Genomic DNA, 23,036 nt, shown 5'->3' with positions numbered 1-23,036 from the left:
AAGGATTAGACACTTCATTCTGCAAAACAAAGATAACCCAGATGATCATGAAAATATGAACAAGAAACAAAGGAATAGACACAAGGCAAAAAATATCTACTGGAGTAAACATACGTTCAAGCGTATGAAGATGAAAAATAAACAGTTGCTAACTGCAAGCAATCATGACACTCAAAGGTTTGGGATAAGTCTTGTAAATAATAAAAATAATAAAGCAGGCAAACAAAAAAGCATTTACCCTTTTACTCTGGAGATCTTATTATACATTGGAGGTGAGGATAAAACGAAGAAAATATATAACTAGAGACTGACATTAATCAAAACTGCAATATAGAAAATATATAACTCCATTCTACCATTTTCATATTGCTCTCCCATTTCTAATATTGCAACTTGCCCCAAAAAAAAAAGCTTGGTAAGCCATTGTCATGAATATTACTTAGGCACTGCACAAGCTTAAAATCTTTCCTCGTCATGCTAAGGGCTGGAGTACCAGGTCTCACGCTCATTCTGGCAAAAAAAACCAGAAAGTAAACTATAGTGCTCACAGTATACACTCGTTGGTTGCTCACAAGCACAGAAAGATGTGCTAGTTGTTACAAGATATGCAGTTGAAAAAACAAAAAATAAAAGCACACTTTTTAAGTTCTAAACTAATTTGAAGCGTCTTTTAGACAAATACAAAGACATGTTTTGAACAAATAAGCATAAATTTGGAAAAATCGGTCGAAATCTAACAGCACAAATCATCCAAGATGTCTTTGCTGATTTTTTGTGCCAAGAAATAATATCATAGGAACAACCATCTCGTAACTGTAAAGGGCATTTAGGTAATGAAAAAAATACTAACTCCATGCATCTGGTGAAAAATGCATCATTCTTTTTCTGCCCCCAAATTTTCATAGTTTGGCTTATATCCAAGGCTAATTTAGTGATTATTAGGTAAAACCAAAAGGTAAAGAAAAAATGGGTTACTTTGATGTTTATTATGTTGTTATTGCATTTGATCTATAAATCAGTCTTTCAAATCCAAAAGAAACTGCGAAGAGTTTTGAGCCATCCTGTATAAACATGTGTATGTGGGACATGGGCAAATGCTGAGCTGCAATGATTTGCCTTCTATAGTGTGTCAAATATTAAGCACTGATTTTGGCTGAGACACAGCAATATATAGAGATAGATATGACAGAGGTATGCAGTCCAAGTTCATATGCATAACCCAACAGGATGTGATAGGAACCAGCATTTTAATGCATGATTTGCACTAATTCATGATTTTAGCATCCACTTCTTTAACTACTTTGATTGTTAGAAATCTCCTAATGAACGTTGTATGTACAAATTGCAATCCACTGACACTCACCAAATTAAAATCAATCACAATCAAGGTTTGTCATCTTGGTACCGAACCCCGTACCGGTACGATCCTATTACGGTGTCGGGACATAGTACAGGGTAGAACGGCGAAGCATACTGAGTGTTGGTACGATATAAGGCTCCATACTAGTTCGGTAGCAGTACCGTAGGTATGGTACCGATAGGTCCGACAAACTTTGATCATAATAACTGTGAGAGTTAAGTGCATAAACCACACTTGCCTTGAGCTAAGTCTCACAATGGCAGTCAGATTTTTTTCTCCAAGTGAAACAATATAACAGAAAGAAAATCAAGCAAACAAACTGATTTTTTTCTTTTTTAAAATTGAGCCTAAGCTACTTCTTCAGTTCCCCAACAAACGCACCTAGAATTAGTAACTTTTGACTCAATTATACCAAGGATTTTGATTACTATATCTGCATATTTGAAAATAAACCCTGATTTAAACTATTTTTTTCTAGCGAAACTCATTCATTAGTAGTGAACCACTAAATCTTACTCCAGTTCCACATTGATGCACTCCAAGATTATATGTTCAGACAAGCACCAAATATTCAATAATAATTCCATGCAATTAGTCTTCATGTTCCATATCATAGATCAAAATTGCAACACAACTTCTTTACAATTCCATTAGCATTTTCTTGCAAGCACAGATTTTACAAGAATGCATTTATGAGTACAGGATCTTGTTCTAAAACCTGGCATCTATAATATTCATGTGCTATTGCTTTTCATAAGTAGTGAGTTACCATGATCAAGGATGCCACAAAATGAATAAATTATAAAGAATATCACAAAATGAAAGGTTCGATATGATGATAATACACAAATACACAATGTGCATATAAGAACATACACACACATGACACACATAAGCATGATGGATGCACATGTATAAATATATGTTCGACCATACATGTAAATTGAAATTATGGAGACCCCGAAACTTGCTGCACAGATTTTCTCTAAAGGTCTGTTATGTCTTCTTTATACATCTTGGTCAAATTCCATAAACTATTTAGGTTTTGGTAATAAAAATACATAATCGAACATATCTTAAAATCAGTAATGAATATTTAATATAGTACAGGCGTTGACTGGACCATTTGCAAAACGCAATAGTTTGCTTCCACTTTATCGTTTTATTATGTGACAACTTGTACATTTTTCCCATTTTCCTTTTTCTAAAATTTTGTCATGTAGTAGTTTCGGTCCCACCCATAGGTCCAAATGCCGTAAACTCTGAATTTAATTTCTCGGCAGGGTTGGCAGATCATTAAGATGGTAAATTATACTGATTTAAAGTTATTTTCTTGGCAACTATTAGAGCCACAGCATAAACCCAAACAGACAATCTATGATGCTTTCTGAGAAATAACGTTTCAGCCCTTCAAATCACTGTCATAGTTCAACCGAAGGAAATCAACCAAGCCATTTGTCCTATCAATATTTAAAGTAACTTTGAACTCTCTACCATCCATAGAAAAAACTAATTTGTCAGTTGACAAGAATCTCACATCAAAAATATTCTCGTACACCTCTAAGAGAGTTGTGATGATGGCCTGAGCATTGTTAGCAGCATTTGCTGCAGCCAGAAGCTGAGCAGAACTGTCACCATTCATATCAAAGTCATCCATCTCACATTCACCAGCCAAAAGTGGGCGCAACAAAAGTGGTGCCATGCAAGCGGCAACAGCAGATGGAGTCATCCGGTTCTCAGCAGTATGAGAGGCAATTGTGTGCATCATTTTTAAAATCCTGGAACCCATATTCAAAAATTGGATATGAAACCATAATATATATAATGATGAGAGAACAATTCAACAAATGAAAGAAGGAAACTTAATTTAGGAAAATAAAAAAATAGATATATTTTATGTTTGGTTGAGAGTTGAGAGTGGAGACACCTCGCATGACTGAGGTTCCTATGTTTTGCATTCATAAATAATGGTACTCTCATCAGTCAGGCTTTGCATCAGCTATATGTGCTTCACACGTTATCAGGTTTGGAAAGCTAAACTAGTTAGTGGTTAGACCAGTTCACAAAGAGGGTAGTTCCTCTTAATGCTTCAAATAGTACTCGCAATCAAAGATGATTCAGGTACAGCAACTCTGATGGCTACACATATCACTTCTATGTTTACTAGTGGCCATTCATGTTGTCCATTGGGTAAAGGTAGCAAGTAATAAAATATAGGAGTACAATTAAAATCAAGAGGTCAGTCGCTTAAGAATTAAGATCATAATTTCAAGTTTGAAATCAATCACCATCACATATGATGATGGTGGTCCTTAAACCTGGGAGCACTATTGCTTACTAAGGTATTGAAATAACTTCTTTGAGGAAACAGGGTGCATTAATTGCATGTTATACGGATCTCACCAAGTGATCGTGATTAAGCCATCAGCAGGAATTAGCTAACAAGGGATCCACCCGTATATGAGTTCATTATGAGGATCAGTCATGATTGGACTGAAAATCATGGATCCATGTACTCTGTCATTATTTTCACATATTTTTGGAAACTAAACTATCATGATTACATATTATCCTTTTAAAAGGGTTTGACATAATCATTTCCAATCACAACCAAAACTCTTATGTTGCAAGTGCATGCTACCTACAGGTTGGATAATACAAGGTTATTAGTTTCTTAGAGGTATATGTAAGAATCAGGGGAAGAAAGGGATGGAAATGTAATATTCCAGTTTGCACAAGGGGCCTTTACAAGGCAATCAGCAACAGCCTTATCTCCATAGATATAGTTAATTGCATACTGACCTGGAAAGAAAAAAGGGTTTCAACTAGATAGTTACCCTTCTACACCCAAGGCTCCCACAACCTCACTTCTATAAATAGAACTACAGAGGTCCTGCTGTATTGCATCACCGGGCTCCTGGAATTTCTTAAGGAAGCCCCTAACAATGTCACTTAGACACCAGTGTCCAGCTCAAAGAATCTTTCTTAGATGCATCAGCAAACTGAGGAGGCACCAAACAGTTAGATACTAATCATGATGAAATTAAAAGTGGCCTGTTGTTCTTCAAAACTTGGTTCAGAATGGAGGTATTGAAAGAAATTTGGGAAATGACACAAAATCTTGTATCCCTTCAGTCAATCCCAGAGTTGGTTGAGGAATTATATTTTGATAAAAAAACTTTTGTTAAGACATTTAATATTAAATTTTAAGTTTTCTGGAGAATTTATAAAATAATATGATGTCTATCTTAACAGTGTCGTTTTTCATAATTCTTGACAGTTACAATTCTTTAAATGTAATTAAATACAACAAATATAAAATCAAATATCTCACAATTTGTATTTGTGAGAACTTAAAAAGCACATGTAAAGGTCATCAAAATTTATTAAAGTTATGCCCTTCTTATGTTACCCAGACACTATGGTTTACCCTAAAGTAAATGCAACCAACACTTCAAATGAGATTGGCACTTGAACCCATTCCTACACCCAACAATCTTACTCATGAACCAATCCCAAAGCACAAGTACAAATTGCACAAAATTATTTGATCATATGGTAATTCAAGTGTTTGATGTTTCGCATCTCATTTTTATGTGATTTCTGTTCAAAAATTTCAACGGCTTTTATATGAATCTTCTCAAGTCTTAGTTGTCATCCCAATAAAAGCAAATGTCTCAAGAATGTGCCTATTGCTATTTTGTAATCATTAGTTCATTACTTTTGTTTAGCTTGGATATGCTTTCAGTAATTTGTTACATTCTTGAATTGCCATATTTCTAGGCTTCCCTGGATTCTCTTTTTATTGATCAGGTGTCCTCATTCCTCAGTGGCGCCTATGGACTTGCAATAGGATACAAGTTTTCAAATTGTCCCAACTTTAACTGGTGATCAACCAGGGCATATACTAGAAAGTTGGCAAGCATTAACAAAATAAACTTATCTCCTTTGTGTTCCATATTATTCATATTTAAATCTTAAAAAAAGTTTCTTCATATCCTTACTTATTCCTAGTTTTGTATTTGTATTTCAAATGATACCAAGGAAAAAAAGGGTACTCACTGTATGAGTTGAATCACCTATTCAAGCAGAGAAGCAAAGGGTTTGAGGACGAATCTATTCATGTTTCATTAAATATATTCCCCTCATAATGTAGCATTAGAGTTACTTTAAGTAGACCAAGAAAGGAAAGATAACTTTATGGAGGAGCATACAGTGCCAATGAAAAGGACAAAGGAATCAAAATAAGTATTAGGGGATGCAGTTGCTAGAGAATACTCGCTCTAACTACCAAGTGCCAAGAAAATCAAAGATGATGCTATTTCATGAAGAAGGTATAGACAAGAAGAGAAAGCAAAAGGAATGAAGAAGGAAAGAAATTTGGATATTAGTCATCAATCAGCAGAGAGAAAATTGATTATTGCCACCCTCAATTAGCCATTGAAGTATGGCTTCTCAGTTTCTATGCACAAGTAGAATTAATCAATAGAGTTGACATGCAAGTAGCTAATTATTAAGACTTATTTGCGGATAAGATAGAAAAGAGGCATAAATGCAGAATTCCTTTGTTTACAAGCTACAAAAATGACATTTCTATATAAACCAACAAAAGGAAACTAAAAGTTGATATGGCATATAAAATCTATGTTACTTATATCTTAGTTGTCTTTCTCCATTGATGTAGTTCCATGCCAATATACAGCATGATAAGATGTGTTTGATTTGTAATGACCTTACAAATAAAATACCTAAGTCTTTGACCTGTATACTTCTCCTCTAGACTTCAACTTTGCACGCATTGATAAGCAGATATGATCGGTGACAGTCAATTACAAACTAATCACAAACTTGCCTTGGAAATTCTTCCCCCAAAGAAGCACAAGTATGATGTTGCATCCCATGTGTCATTTAGAATAAGTAGGAGGCTACAATGCAAACTACATTTGACTTCATAATGTGTCAAACATGTCCGTCAATCCTAGACACTATCCTTCTGGTTCCAATGTCTCTCCAGCCAGCTCTCTAATAAATACTTATCCTCCAACATTTAACAATCATGTCTAAGTGGTAAAAAAAATCTTCAAATTTAGATGTTCATAACTACATTTAGGGTTAGAGTTGGTTCGGGTCACGTCAGGCTTTCATGCATCCCAGACTTGGACTAGAAAAACTTTCGGGCTTCGCATCAGGACTAGGCTAAAAAAAAATTCCAGAGTTAGGGGTGAGTGAGGGATGGGAAGGCAAGGGTAGCATCTGTGTTGATTGCACAAACAGCAACGAAGCAGCAAGGGAGGGGAAGGAGGGAGAGGGGGCACAGGGCAGCATCGCCATCGGCTGCGCCAAGCTGCCATGGAAGCAACATAAGTAGAGGGAGGCAAGGGGAGGATGGGCACAGGAGGTCAGCAGCATGAGGGATGATGCTAGGTTAGGGTTAAGGTTTGAGGATAGGTAGAGGCTGATGTGAGCTAATGGTGAAAGGAATGGAGGAGAAGAGGGAGAAGAAGCAAGGAGGAATTTGGGGGGGAGGGGGGGTGTGGCGGCGGGGGAGGGAGAGAGGAGTGGAAGAAAGAGGTGGAGAGAAAATGGGAAGTGGTGGCATGAAGGTTAGGGTTGGGAGGCGGGGGGTGTGGGTTAGGGTTGTGGGCTAGGCCGGACCAGACACTAAAACCTGAACCATACCCTCACAGGCCATGGCTAATGCCCAACCCAAAGTTGGTCGGGCACAGGCCCTAGGCAGCCCAAGCCCATTTCCAACCCTAACTATATTTTGTATAGTTTATCCAAAAGCAATACCAAGAAAGCAATAAAAAAAAACGTAATGATTAAAAACTAACAGTTCAAATACAACCAGATTAAGACCAACATTTATTATCAAAAACAAATATAACTAATATAGCATGCTAGGTAGTCAATATAACTAGAGAACAGTTTTAAAAAATCAGTATATAACGACTAAAAAAACATCGAAACAAAAAGAAATAACCTCTGCAACAACCGCCGGTTTGGTTCTGGGAATGTCTCAGCAATTGCAGAACGCATAGCATTAATGCAAGCTTCCTTCCCTTCAAGTCCTTATCAAGCATAGCAAAGGTAGCAAATGATCAGTTCCAACTTCAAACCAGCCATAAAGGGCAGATAGGAAAATGCCTTTCTGCTGGACTAGTAGCCTGGCTTTCCAGCTTTTAGCTGAGAAATAGCTCTTTAGGAAACAGAATAATCCACATTTCTAAATACTTAATAGTACAACTACAAGCAGACAGTATATAAACGAAGAAGAAAGAAACAATAGTCAGGACAAAAAATAGCGGAAGGGCCTTGCAAGCAATCTCCATTCCTATCAGGAAAGAAATGTTCGGGATTTGTTTTCAAAAGTAGCAAACATGGTGCATTCATGATAGTGACAAGAGCAATAAATAACAGTTAGCTGCAGTATATGATAAGAATAAGCTGCTCCATGCTGAGAATCGAAGTCACAAAATATTAGTTCTTGATTTCTTCCCATTATCCACAAAAGTGGTGCTCAAAAATCAAAAAATCTGCTTGGTAAATGTATGAAGTTCAAAATATCTGCAGAATGTAGAGACAACTCATTCAAAAACTGGCAAACACGTACATTAAATTTATCCAAAAATATGCCAAGTTACTTACTATAGGCTTCCAGCAATGCAGTGCAACAGGATGCAGGAACCGGAGATGATGGTAGCTCCCGAAGAGCATGCTACAAGACAGTTTCTTAAAAGTCAATCTTTATACAGATAGTCATCTTAAACATATAATGTAATCAGGAAAAAGCCATTCATCAACATAAAGGTACCTTTACACAGTCACCAACAACATGGGCATCCTCATCTGCTGCAAATTCAGTCCTCCCTGATGAAAAATTAAAATAACAGTCAGATCTGAAATTAAAGCAAGTCAAGATGTTCGGACATCAGTTGTATTCATGCAAATGCACTGGGTAATAATTGTGGTTGAATGCCACAATAGTACTATTGATTGAGAACTGAAACCATATAAAATTTCAACAGACTATCATAAACTGGGAATTTAGAGGAATCATGTAACCTTGCTCATACTCTTGAACTCTTCGATCAACTTCTTCAACATCAGCTGACTGTCGCAAGATTCCTTCAACTTTTGTTCCTGTCAGAGATTATTCATTATGTGGATTAGTGTAGTTTTGATAGAATCCAAAATTGATCCAAAACATATGACTACAGGAGTACAGGTCTACTTCAGGATATAAGTGAGGGATGTAGTTGACTAGTGTAAACAGAATAGATATGTGACTTAAAAAAGTTGCAGGATTTGTAATACTCAACAATTTTTCTTACAATGAACAGAATCACTAGAAAGTAAATATATGAGGGGTATATGCAAAGTAGAAGCAGCATAAATACAAAGTACAATGCAATGTTAAGTGATCTCATAATTTTTTTTTTCTTACTTGATTTATCAGCGGAGTTCAAGTTAACGAGCTTTGGCTGAAATCTGCATAGTTGCAGATAGGTAGCCAGGTATACACAACAAGTACATCAGGAACTCCATCTCACATATTGCTTCATACCAAAGACCGCTAAACTATCCCAAACTGAGCAATTCGGGGCATACCAAACCAGACCAGTCAATTATCGGGATAGTTCTACCAGTCAATTCAGTCCAGAACCAAATCAGATTTTTTTATAAAAAACCTTCTCGAAATCCCAATCCTCTCCCTCTTTCCCTCTCTCTCGATTCTCCTCTCCCGATCTTCTTCTCCCCTCTCCCCTCTCTCTCAATGCTCCGCAATGATGATGACTCCGCGATGACGACACCGGCTAAGGTTAAGCTTCCATCATCGCTCCAACAAAGTATGCCTGCCCACCCCCCTTCCCTCCCACTCCTCCCTCTCCCCTCTCTCTCTCTCTCCCCCTCCCTTTGGTTCTAGTACATTTTGGCTCAGTACGGTGCGTACAGGTATCGTACTAAATTGGTCATTGGCTGGTATAACCTCCAGTACCAACTCAGTGAATCTTACTTCGTATAATGAAAACTCTAAATATCATGAAAATTGTCTGCAGTGCTGAGCTGGACAGAAAGTTAAAACATTGCCAAATGAAATTAAAAGAATTGAAAGGCATAAAGGAAGCTTGCTCAGTTTTCAGATATATGAAAAGACATTACTTCCATGCTTGTGCTTTGTGTTAACTAAAAATAACATTTTATTGCCTTGTTCTAGTTGTATTGTCCACGGTAAACGTCAAGTATTCAAGATTGTTTGACAAAATGAACATTTAACAAGCAAGACAGGAGGTTTTACCAAGACTTTCAGATCACAATTATAACCATAACTATCACGCCTTGTCCCAACTGTTTCTTTTGGATCCCCAAATTCAGACCAAGAAAATCTGATATACAAATAAACGAAAAATATACATGCATGTCTTAGGGGAGAATAATGATAACAAGGATATCAGCAGTGCTGCATATGGCCGTAACATGATTAATACACCCTAGAACTTCATTTAAATGGAGAAAGAACGAGCGCAATATCATCATCTAAATGATGCAATGGAAATATGATTAACTCTGAATGCAATTATTGCACCCCTTAAAGACAAAAAAGCCTTTTAGCTCTTGCTACTAGATGTGCATGATGCCAAGGGTGGTGTACTTGTCATTTCGGCTTACTCCAGATCAAGATTTACCAATACAAGTTTTGGTACCTATACTAGCACCCAAGTATAATGTACATATCTTCTAGTTCTCAGTATTGATACTCGATACGGGAGGCATACCAAGTATGTATGCTATTGGTACAAATCAATACACCTGGTATGGACCAGTATGGTCTCGTACTGCAAACTATGCTCCAAATATATTTACACAATTTCTGCACACATACCTCCTATGCTTCTTCATCTTTACCCATAGTTCTTGGAATCGAGTGAGTGCCATGGAGATCAGAAGCAGTCTACCAACTAACCAACCTTAAAGACTACCCTGACAAGCATATGGGAAAACTATGGACAGCATAGCAAGTACAATCATCAAGGATTTAGCATACGAGTATAGAAAATACTAGTTAATAATAGATATATGGTTCAGGGCATTCATCAGAAACACCAGATATGAGAGTATATACAAAATAGTGTAGGCATTAGGAACCTACCATGCTTCTCTAGAAAGCACAAAGCCTTTTCTAGGAAGGAAGATCCTCCATCAATGTCTTCCAGTGCAAGCAAAATTGGTCTACCAACAACCAATGACTTGATCGGGCACTTATCTCTCCCTATGTAACATACAGCACTCATAGTGAAAATTCACAATCAGGAAAAGGCACACTTATCATTAATTTATAGTTGAAAAGCACGAACAGTGTTGCACAGATCCTTCATATGTGTCAGCATTGTCTTTACGAAATATTCCATTGTCTCCCATCACAAGGACACCATTTGGAGCTTGTGATAGAGCATGTTCTAGTGCTGTTTTCCATTCAAATAAATCTTCTGATGTCTCTGCCTGATATCCACCCAAACAAGAAAATTTATAGCCCGAAAAATTACAAATTAATGATGCACGACAAACAAGTAGATCAATTGTTTTGTTACAACTGATCTAAAAGAGGATCTGGCAATAGAACAGATGAAGCACCTTAAGGGTGAATGCACGCCCATCACGTCCATCAGGAAACAAAACAGTCAGCAACTTTTTATCTTCCCTAACCACCACACTGCAAATAAGAGTTGAACAAGCATTTTCCAATGTAGTATTAATGCTAATATCATAAATGGAAGCAAAACAGTTTTCAAATAATACAGAAAAACATGTACCTCCCAGAATTGTTTAGGTCAATACCCCCTAAAGTAAGATTCACTTCACCACCTCTCTGTGGTAGTGCACTCTGCAATTTAACCAAATATCCCTTGTGACTTCTCCCATGCCCGTTCAAATTGAGAGAATGAAGTTTTGAAGACATGGTTAAAAAACATGAAATTATCAAAGATTGGGCAAACCATAAAATGGACAAATAAAATGAAATACAGAATAGGAAATTACTATTTGCTGTGGTAAATGGCCCCAAGTGTTCTCTCAGAGGATTCAGAATAAACAATGTCCACTAGATTGCTAGAAAATATATTAATTTATCCAGCATATTTGGTACTGAATTTGGTTTCACAGCTACAACCAGATGAGAAAGGAGAGAGACCGAAAGCAAGTTCACAAATAGAAATATGAAATAATACCATAGTTTTAGGAATTAAATAGTAATAAAAGACAAATTTGTAACATGGCACCAACAAAACAACATTTACACCAAAATTTGGCTTTCTTGTTTGTACTTAATTTATGTTAAGAAGCATTTTAAGTTATATTAATCTAGGCATGTGGAGTAATCTGAATATCAGTTTCAGGGTCGTACTCAACTGATATGTTGCAAATTTCTTCATAGCCTCTTCCAACATCTACCAAATCGAAGAAAGAAGACAAGATCTACAACTAATAAAAGGGGAAGGCCAGTGCCACCTCAACTCTGGCATCCAACTTTGAAAATCCGTGTTAAGTATGTACTGGTGACTCGGGCAAGTACCAAGCAATCAGTGAATTGTTTGACTCGTCCAATAATGGAAAAAAACATTCATTTTACCGTTTTTGTTTCATCAATGTTTAGTGAAGAGATGTTGATCCTTATATTTTTAGGAAGCTCAGTCCTATAAGATTTCATACTAGTAAAAGACCACCTCTGGGCAATGCATATGGTAACATTGGTCAACCCTCAACAATTAGCAATTCAAGATGCTAACATATATTCATCGCATATTAACATCATCACTTCACTTTTTCCACATTACATCTTCTAGACCATGAGCAATACTCATTATTGTTTGGACTAATTGAGAATGATTACTTTAGAGAGGATCATAATTTAACTATCAATAATTACTTTGAAAGCCATAATCAAGTTACTTGTATTATAGTAGTCCAATCAAATTGTTCCATAAAGATAAAATACTAGTAATACAATACTGACAGGATCATTTTTAAAGAAAACCAGAGACGTGCGCGTGAGAATGAACCAACGCTTCTTCCATGATTTCCAACCAATTCCTGCAATGTAGCGACATAAGCATTAATATCACAATCATACAAATAAAGCAAAAGGGAGGATGGAAAATAGAGAATAAGTAATCAACACTATCAAAATATGCCAAGTACTGACTGATAACAACAGGAAAGCAACTTCAATGGGAGCCAGAGGAGAAGCTTTTTGGGTGCATAAGAAAGAAAGCATCCAGGCAAATTTTAAGAGAAAAAAGAGAGCAACTACAAAATGTTAGTATGGGTCGATATTAAGTTCTATAAAGTAATAGAAATTCCATATTTCATTGTTGTATGCATATCTTTTCAAGAGAATTTTTCAGTTGTGGTCCTATAAAAATATAAGTGGATGCCCAAGATAACAAATACAAATTATTAAGATAAAATAATGTCACTCTTAATTTAGTATCACAGGAGTCAAAGTTTAAATGGACAATGCCAATAGTTTTACCATTCAAGGATGGTCTGTCTATTTTAATGCTCAAAACCTATATTAATGCTCATGTGCAAAGCATTCAAGGGCAACCTAGGAATTTCAACAACATTGACTAAAACATAATGCAAGTGTTCTTCAAAGTAGTGGGTGTAGTTGCACCATCTAATCTAGCCTAAAGTGCTGGCACCCAGCCTTTGAAGATGGATATTAGTGCGACACTTAGACATGGCTCCTTAAGGAGAAATTCTTAGATACTAAATGGATCGGATGCTTAGATACACATGCATTGTGACACACGAACCCAAGTCCAAGTAACATCACTAGGGGGTTCTGCAGAATATTCCCTTTCTTAGCACTCCAAAAATCTTCAGTTAACGTAATTTGTACTTTATATGGAAGTCTGCAGTAGAGCTGATCAAAATCCGGGCCGGGTCGGGCTCAGGCCGGGCTCTACAGCAGAAATTAGGCCCGATGGCTATGCCCAGGCCCGGCCCGGCCCGACTGTCGGGCTTAATTTTTTGTCCAAGCCCGACCCGACTTTATAAATATGGTTCTAGGCCCGTCTAGCCCGGCCCGATCCGATAGGCCCGACCCGACAGGCCCGATTTTTTCTTTGTTTGGAATCTGAAAATGAGCCAGAATGGCCCAACCAGGCCCGGCCTGATTTTTTTGGTCGGGCCGCTTTTCTTGCCTAGGCCCGACCCATGGGCCTTTTTTTAATGCCCAAGCCCGAAAAATTTCGGGCCGAGCTGGGTGGGCCAGAAGGCCCGTGATCAGCTCTAGTTTGCAGTATGTTCCTTTATACTTGATCAAGCAGCTATGTAAAACTGACATGAGTATAGGCACTTGTATTAGCTGATTTAAGCACTTCAACACAACCAAAATTTGTTGCCAGATGCAAATTAAGTGGCCTCTAGATCTTTTTCTGCAAGTATTTTCAAAGAGTGAGGTCCTCTCGAGATAATAATCCAGTGGAAAGAAACTTATAAGATGGACAGTTTGTGGGGATGCCTACATCATGTCTTCCTTCAGAGGCCAGTTTCAAAATTATTGATCCTTTGAAGCACTATTTCAAGCATTGCCTACATGTCATGTCTTATCTTATCAAAAAGAGCATGGCATATTTCATCTCCTCTCAATATTTTAAAAAAAAAAAAAATCCAAAAAAGAGGAGTCCCATCTTCTACTTGAGTTAGATATTTATTTCAAATATTTCTGAAAGGGGCATTTTTAGGTTCTGTATTGCACTATTTTCTCCTATTTCGCATCCTAAGCATTTCAAAAGACATTTTTGCTTTTTTTTTATATTTTCCTGTACAGGCTAAATTTAAACCAATATGATTGTAAAGCGTAGATTATGCTCATAAATTTTTAGAACATCAAATGACGGTTGAATCGGAAGTCTATAATTGTATTGTAATAGCCCCTGAGGAGCCTTGAGGAGAGATTTCTATCTCCATGTCCGAACTTGGGAAGAGATTGTTTTTCCTTGAAACAAACACTGAAGCATCTTCCTCAATAATTATATCTTGCAGTATCTACCAAGCTTTAGCATTATAACTTGTGATGCAAGCACACACTCTCAAAGAATCTCAGACATTCAAAAAGGGGAAAAAAAGTTTATACTCACTCCTATCTTTCTAGATATTCTTTAGTTGCAACAGTATGTCTTATTTTCAGGGTATACAACACAGACGGATGATTTTGTAGCTTATATTGATGGCAATGTATTAAATCAAAACAGCACAAATATGCAAGCATATGCAGGTACACATCCATGTACCTCTAAAAATAAATCATGAATAAAAAGGACTATCAAATATGAATTTAAAAGTTGGGAGGAACTCATGTAAGAATGTTGAAAAAATGGGGGGGAAATCTAACCTTTGGATGATATGAAGAGTGGTCCACTCTTAAACACCTGTGAAGGAAGTTGGAAGTTAGATAAACAATACATATACATTTTGGTAAGTAACTTTTTAAGAAAAGGTGGGGGGACCATTAAAACACACCATATTTAGCTTATTCAAGAAAACGACCTTACTTTCATGACTATACTTAAGTTTGCATTTAACAAACCCTAAAAAAGTTCCAACAGTTCCTACAGTATCTTGCCAGGTACATAATTATGTGCCACATATGTGCCTAGTATGCTTGGATAACTAGCAAGGATCTGCTGATGCACAAAATAATTGCACAATCAGCATGGAATGCAACACAATTAACATTACACATGCCAGTTAGACAAGGTTGCAGTAGAGAATCAGATGTCAACAACAAGAAATCGATGGTGCACAAGGCAATAGTTAAAAGAGGCAATTATTATGCACTAGGCACACCGTGCACATCTCTTTATGGACAATATAGTTCAGTAGAAACCAGGATCTTCTCTTTTTTTTCGAGAAGGCGAAGTGAAGCATTTTGAGTTTTTGACAATTGAAAAATCAATTTATACTAGTCCGACTAGTGACAGATGAGTATGTGGGGATTGGAGAGTAGGGATGAAATTGGATTGGATACTAGTATATCCATATCCATATTTGTCATGTTTGACGAACACATACGAATACTGATGTTGTCATGTTTGACGAACACATATGAATATTGATCTACAAGTCATACATAGTATTCACCATTTTGTCATCCATTACCCGGTGCATAATTATATTTCAGCTGCACTTAGTCTTGCTTACATTGAGATATAAAATAAAGTAAAATACGTGCATCAGTAACAATAACAAAACAAGTTATGAGTTGTTGTAAATCACCTTTTCCTCTATTTACACCTAATACCATGGCCTCCAATTCCACAAACACATTGCTGAAGAAAGTGCCCCCCTCGAAAAAAAACAAAGAGAGAAAAAGCTCATTGATGAACATAGCACACTTTTTCAACTCCTCTATATGCTCCATGCTCTTTTTCACTTTGCATTCTCTTCACTTTTAAGTTTGTCATCTTACTTTCAATCTTCTTCTAAATTTGTAATTTTCAATTTTTTTGTCAATTTTTAGTTGGTCTCTTCTTTCTTTTTCCTTTTCTTTAAAACTTTGCATTCTCTTCACTTTTAGTTTTGTCATATGCGTTCCAATTTTCTTCTAGACTTGAGCATCTTTTAGGTCAGGGCAGGTTTGTGCCAAGCGGCCCAAGCCTAATCTTAATATCAACAGCCTTGAAGCTAGCCCAAGCCTAGCCTGGTTGGGTAACAGGTCGAGCTTTCTCAACTCGAACTCAACCTAACTCTTTATGTGTCAAGCATGGGACCAACCCAATCGATCGTAGGGCATGAGTTGGTTTCCTTACAGATGAGGGGTGGAGAAGCTTTGGAAGAGCAATGGCAGTAGACCATGGAGAGGGAGAGAGTTAGAGAGGGAAAGGAGGGGAAGAGGAGGGTTTTCGCTGCAAAGGTGAAAGAGACGAGGAAGAGAGCGAAGGAGGATTGGGGGATCTCGGGCATCAGTGATGAGAAATAGAAGGAGGAGGGGCTAAACAGGGAGGTGGAGCGCAAGAAGGAGGAGAGAAGGAATAGGGGAGGAACGGGTGAGGGATTTCAAACAATGGCAATGAAAGAGTGAAGGAAGGTGTTAATAGGGAGGCGGGTGGTGGTGAGGTGGGAGGAGAGGAGGAATAGAGGAAGAGGAGTGGGTGTGTCTTTCGAGCAACGACAGCAAGAGAGGGAAGGAGAGGGTCAACGGGGAGGGGAGCAACAATGAGGAAGGGAGAAGAGAAGGAATAGAGGAGCAATGGGTGGGGGGTTCTCGAGCAACAATGATAAGAGAGAGAAGGAGGGAGTCAACAAGGAGATGGGGTGGCGAACAAGAGAAAGGTGAGAAGAAATAGTATCAATGAGGAACAAATTAAGATATATTAATATATTATATTTTTTTTACCATTAATCAAAAGTCGAGTTGGGACGAGTCGGGCTACGCCTATTTAAAATTTACTAGGCTTGTGCCTAGCCCAAACTTCCTCAGGCCTCCAATCTTCAGCCCGGCCCAACTCAACGGGCCTAAAACTTGTGACCAGGCCAGCTCAAAATCAAGTCAAGTCGGGTGGGCCAGATTAATATTACTCAGTCTATCTTCTTCTAGTCGTATAATTATATTTCTACTTTGATCCATCTGGTATCCTTTCTCCTAAAGTTCACATCTATGAAGTCATATAATACTATGATTTTTATTTAGTTTAATTTTATTTTAGAATGTCATGGGATCCTCACAGTTGATAAACATATGTACTATTACGAGACTTTATGTGATTTGGCTGGGCATCAAAAAGAAGGATAGTAAACGAAAAATTTGCAAGTGCAAGGCTGCCTCATATTGCTTCTAAGTTCTAACAATGACCCCTTCTTTCAATTGGACCTCAACACCAAATTCAGGAGTCAGCAATAGCATCACCTGCAATTTAGTGGGTGTGGAGTTGCATCACTTCTTATATGAGGCTGTGCCTTGATGAAGGCATTCTTTCAAATGCCTAGTGATCATGAAATCAGATATCAACTGATAAGTGCTATGGGATAACCTTTGCATGTGTGCACAAGCCCTAACAGGATTAAGTATAGCACGTAAACCAAAATGGTACCAATTCATGATTTTGACAAGTTCATGATGGATCAAAAACACCCTTGAACTCTACTGCATCTTACTAGTATAATGCATGATACCAAAATACACCCTTATCAACTCTTTATGCCATAGTTAGCAGTTTCTAACCCACTGCTCTCATTGTAGTCAAAATAACATCACCATGGATTCCTATTTCCTCCATTACTTCTTCTTAATTAGTTATTCAATTGCCTCAATCTTTTTAATTTTCTAATTATCTATTAAAGATACGAGTTATTTAAACATATAATCTAGTCATGGTCTAAAAAGCACCACAAATGTCTTACATTTTCCTGTCATTATTTTTGCTGTAGCTACTAGAACCTCGACTTAGGATGCTGCATCCGCTTCAAAATCTTTGTGGAATCTCTTTTTTACACCACCTCCTGAGCACTTATTTGTTTTCAACACTTCTTAGAGCTCTGCCTCCCCACTTTGTCACCCAAATCCAATCCCACACCCACTTCTTTAGGTTTTAAATTTCAAAAATTATGATAATTTTCAAAACCTTAATCTAATTCGTACTTTTTTTAAATCTTCTCCAGCTGGTATATTCAAAACACAAAATAGTACCAAATCTACCACCTAGGACAATTGCATTACCTGTACTGGCCAATACTGGCAGAGCACAATAGAAGTGTTTGGCCCTTTGTGTTGATCCTCTTGCTGAGGAAGTGGATCAACCTGCCTATTTTCTTCTTTCAAATAAAGTGTATATCTAATTGATCCTTAAGTTGGTTCTGATGACTCTGAAGTGGAGAAGGCAAGACATTAAGCTTGGATGCATAAAGGTTTCATTGTTTCGACTAAGCAAGATGATTAAGTGGAGTCCTTACTTCACAATACATCGCAATTGCACAGCTACAGACCGCACAGCATTGGTCCATCTGCAGCTTTGCAATTACACCTTATTCCAGCATATCAAGAAGCACCAGACATCATGCGACAATAATCTATAGAGAGGCAGGGAACTTGAAAACCACATCACCAAACTCCACACTCTTCCAAATTACAAACAAGCAATAGAAGTTCCTCTCTTTTTTTTGGGTTGGAAAAGCAAGAAAATTCTATCAAAAGTTTTAATGTCCCACAAAACCAAAACATGATTAACTGAATAGCAGAATGCATGAAGCGCAGCAGCAATATCTTCTTCCTAAATTAGTAATCATTAACCAAAAATCACAAATACCGCATTTTTAAAATCATTCACCACAAAAACAAATAAAATAGGATCGCATTTTAAAATCATTCGCCAGGAAAAGTTAAACATAGTAAGAGCATAAATGGTGCAAACCACCATACCATGTTCGACGCTACCGCTCGATTGCGCTCGAACGGCGGCACCGCGGCCGTAGCAGACGTCATCTCGCCCCAATCCCAGCAAATAGCACTGGAAGCATCAGTCAGAACCACTACCACCCCGATCTCCACCAAATCGTCAGATTCTGCCAAGAAATTAAACTAAAAACCAGAACAAGGCAATCTGGAAACCGCCACCAACGTCAACACCAGAACTCATCTGCGGAACCGCGACGGATCGGGCCACAGTACGGGGATATGGAGTGCGATTCGGGAGACGCAATGCCGACGACTCGGGGATCTCGGCGCTTCCCAAGAGAAGTACGTTAGGGTTTCCGTCCCCCGGCTTGGGGGAAAGGAAAGCAAAGGACCGGATTGAGACCGGATAACGACGAGGGAAAGAGACGCCTCCCTCCCTCTCTCTCTCTCTCTCTCTCTCTCTCTCTCTCTCTGCCTGTCGCTGTAAATAGTAACGGACACCACAGAACTACGGAATCTCGAGTCTTATTCGCGGAACTCTTGGAATGCTCGTGCTTTTTTCCCTTGCTCACAAGGAGACAGAAGAAGAGAGTTTCGGGGGGAAGATTAGGTAGGTGGTGAAATGGTAAAAGGATGAATTAGAGAGGACAGGCATTGAATTTGGGAGGTGGGTTAGGGGGCGTGGGTGACAGCGGTGGAGAAGGGAGTAGGAGACACCGACCACTCCCTCCATGACACTACCTTCTTTTTGGCTCTTTGTTTATGGCTTTCAAAATTAAAATATTCTTCTACACAGGGTGGCACTCGTTTTTTAAACTCAAAGCTGACGTGCCACCTCAGAACGAGACCCCTGTAGGAACACCCATGCATGCTGTAATAGCTATACCACAAGTATTTCCATGCTTGTATGACTATATTTTTTCTCAAAAAAAACTTTATAATATTTTTTTTGTAAACAATAAAAAAATAAATTATAAATTTTTATATTTTTATTTATTATAATTATTTTTAATAATTTGTAAAAACTGCACGTATATCAAATTGAATCGATGGTCCATTAATCTTAAGTGAAAGGTCGAAATTGCCCCAAGATAAGAAGGGGGATATATTTTTTTTTGTCTCTCTAGGTGATTGTTATATCACTGGAAGTTATTTTGATCATTTTTTAAAATTTTTCTGTGTAGTATTTGGATCCCACTTAAGGTTAACAATTTGACTAATATTCTGCTAAGTTGTGGGTTAAAATATTGGATAAAAATAAATCTCAAGATAATAAGTATAGATATTTTAAATAATTGAGAGCAAGTATAATTTAATTCTAATCTCAGAAAAAAATTTTGTAATATACTCAAAGTTAAAAAAGTGGATATCTACTTCTATTTATACATAACAATAAAATTTTGATGCTAGCTTCATCTTGCAACTTCAAAACTTCTAAAACATATTAAATATCCACACATTTCTTTATTTTTTGTTTTCAAAGTGCTCCACTCACTCATAAAATGAGAATAAAAAGAATCGAGTATGCTCTCGCCTTAGTGACGTAAGAAAGAGAAATCACCTAGTATATGAATTGCAAATGCAAAATTTTAGTAAATAATCATTTATATCATTATAATTTATATCATTAACAAATGACAAATTTTTGTTGATCATAAAAAATAGAGTCAACAGAAAAATAAAAAAAATATTTCTATATTTAGTTAATTTTTTTAAAAAAATAAAAAATAGTTTTTATGAAAATAAGATTTTTATATTTTATAAAAAATATATGGGATATAAAAAATTAATTTTTATCGGCTGAAAATTGAAAAAAAAATTCAAAAATATTCTTAAACTTTTAGATAGAATATTGTGAGATTTTTTTATACATTAAAAACATAACATGTATTTTATTCAACTTTATCAGAAAATTAAATGCTCAACCAAATATAATCACTCTAAAATATGATACTTTTTTATAATTAATTAAATATTAAAAAATTTCTTTTCCAACCATCAAATATCAGCATCAGCTTTATATATATATATATATATATATGTATGTATGTATGTATGTATGTATGTATGTATGTATTAGTAAAAAAAATTCCACGAACCAAACTAATCCTATATTTTTTTTTTGATGAAAAAATAGGAGGGGAGGGGGAGAGGCAGAACCCCACCTGTATAGCAGCCCCTACTAAGCCCCCCTTCTACTAGGGAATGTTCAATGCAGGTTGCAAGTTTCCGTGTGTCCTCTCCAAACAATGGGAAACAATACTGTGTCATCCACGTGTGAGTACGTCACTCCAGCACCACCTCAATACTGATAGAAGGAAAGTATATCTATACAGAACCATCCGGATATAAGGCATGCAGTTTCTAAATTTAATCGACGCCTGTGTATTTCAAATTTAGATAATTCGTATGGGGTCCAAGCTTTCTTACTATCGAGCTACCATCTTGATGGCAATCCAATCCTGTATTTAATTAGGAGGCGCGCCCGAGCTCACCGCTATTACACCCGAGAAGAATGATAAGACCAAAAAGTCCCAAAAGTCCAAGTAATTATTTAAATTGTGGACTTTCATGCATCTAGGATTTGACATGGAGTTGAATCACCCCGGGACCAATTCAACGTAGGCCCACCATTCTTTAAATGTCTGAAAAGGAATATGATTAATGCGCCCAACAACATCACGGTTCAAATAGTTATTATATATGAGTCCTTGTTTTTATCGGGTTCAAGTTTCAGTAAATAAAGGGTGAGTAAGATTGTTGCATGTAAGTTTCAACAAGGCAAGAAATAAAAAAATCAATCAGTTCCTTTCTCTTTTTTGATAAGTCAAAAGTTAAGTAGATCGATCGTATTGTAACAATAGCTAAAAATTAATGTTACAAAAACAATAATAACTAATCCTGCCTAATTTGCCTTTTGTCTCCTTTTCCACATTAGCTTATTTCCCCAAACTCTAACTCGGCACCTCCACACACCAAACATGAACATTTAGTGCAGCTTTGGTGAGAGAAGCTCCTCTTAAAGCCTTTAATATTTATTGTTTTATACCATAATAGTTCAGAAATACCTTATTCTTTGGGTAACATTAAGTACCTTATAAGACATGTATTTCTTTTTTCTTTGAAAAAAGAGGTCCTCAAACTTTCAGGGCAATAGCCCTCCCAGTTCTATGTTTTTTTAAAAAAAAAAATCTTACTTTTATCATTTTATACTTCATTTGGTTTTCTCCAACTATCATTTATAATAAATCTGTCATTTGTTGTTTTTTCTTTTTTTGCAATAATGATTCTCAACACTTTTACTTTGCTGTATTTTGCATAATTTTATTGTGTTAAGCTGTTTCAATAAGCATGTCTTATAGTTTATAAATATGGATTGATTTTCTAAATCATTTTTAGAAGTCAAATTACATAATTTATTGAAAACTTTCTAAACTTTTTAGTTCTGGACTTGAAAATGATACTATTAAGATCCATATAAGTAGCATGATAACTTTAATTTTTCACAATGGCTCATGCCTACCTGCCCATATGTGCATATACTGTAGAGGTGGCGATGGATTGAGTTGTATTGGGTTTGGGTCGAGTCTAGTTAAAACAACAATTTATAGAACCTTGATCCATATTCGATCTGACCCGAGATCAGATTAAGTTCCTTACCAACCCATGTGGTCCACCCTTGTGGTCCTATTTGATCCATTTTAAATCAAAGTCAAAAATTTGTCGCATGCCTAACTAAATGGAAAAATTCTTCACCCATACTTTACCTAAATGGGATGGGGACATGAGAAAGTTCTGCAATCCTAATTCCGTGGATGTTGATATTTCGAGGAAAGTTCTTAGATTTTATTTTATTTTTATCATGCATTCTTGGTTTCAAACATGAGTATGTCAGCATAGAACTTAAATTTTCTTACGAATGAATATGATTTTGATTTAAAAGGTAGGAGAGGAGAAGGGTTAAATTAAAATACCTAATCTTGTATATTCAACATGTATTGGCATCTAAAATTATAAATCTCTAAATAAAGAAGGAAGGGAAGTAGAAAAAATAGATTTATTAATAAAAGAAATAACCAATAACTCTAATTTCTAATTCTCTTTACATATTGGCCAAAGGCAATCCAACTAATGGAAGATGAGATTTTTTTAAGAAGACGAGATTTTTTTTTAATAACCATGCATCCCTCATAGTCCAACCGATCAATTTATATAGCACAATAGTTGTCCGCCTATATTTTTATATGCCACTAGCAATTCTCCATCCATGCCTAGACG

The 23,036-nt window shown here is 36.7% G+C and overlaps 1 protein-coding gene across 4 annotated transcripts in view; it reads right to left on the bottom strand.

The window, feature by feature from the left end:
- The window catches only part of LOC103701658 (rho GTPase-activating protein 7-like), a 49,139-nt gene extending 29,645 nt beyond the window's left edge, over positions 1-19,494 (bottom strand). For all 4 annotated transcript variants that reach the window (XR_003384614.4, XR_003384615.4, XM_008783804.6 and 1 more), the window contains exons 1-12: positions 18,783-19,494; positions 14,760-14,796; positions 12,372-12,448; positions 11,173-11,243; positions 10,994-11,072; positions 10,717-10,861; positions 10,512-10,631; positions 8,426-8,503; positions 8,175-8,230; positions 8,009-8,078; positions 7,344-7,431; positions 2,898-3,138 (exon numbers count right to left, since the gene is read on the bottom strand). Coding sequence is in view for 2 of the 4 variants with exons in the window: in XM_008783804.6 (XP_008782026.2) it covers positions 2,898-3,138; positions 7,344-7,431; positions 8,009-8,078; positions 8,175-8,230; positions 8,426-8,503; positions 10,512-10,631; positions 10,717-10,861; positions 10,994-11,072; positions 11,173-11,243; positions 12,372-12,448; positions 14,760-14,796; positions 18,783-18,845 (1,125 nt within the window). In the remaining 2 variants the exon portion in view is untranslated. The remainder of the gene's footprint in view (positions 1-2,897; positions 3,139-7,343; positions 7,432-8,008; positions 8,079-8,174; positions 8,231-8,425; positions 8,504-10,511; positions 10,632-10,716; positions 10,862-10,993; positions 11,073-11,172; positions 11,244-12,371; positions 12,449-14,759; positions 14,797-18,782) is intronic.
- Between the last annotated feature and the right edge of the window lie 3,542 nt (positions 19,495-23,036).

Source organism: Phoenix dactylifera, chromosome 17 (genome assembly GCF_051530095.1).
Source record: "Phoenix dactylifera cultivar Ajwa chromosome 17, Ajwa_hap1_PhDact_Kaust_v1.1, whole genome shotgun sequence".
NCBI lineage: Eukaryota > Viridiplantae > Streptophyta > Magnoliopsida > Arecales > Arecaceae > Phoenix > Phoenix dactylifera.
The sequence above is the reverse complement of the archived record's forward strand: the minus strand, read 5'-3'. Positions and strand labels throughout refer to the sequence as shown.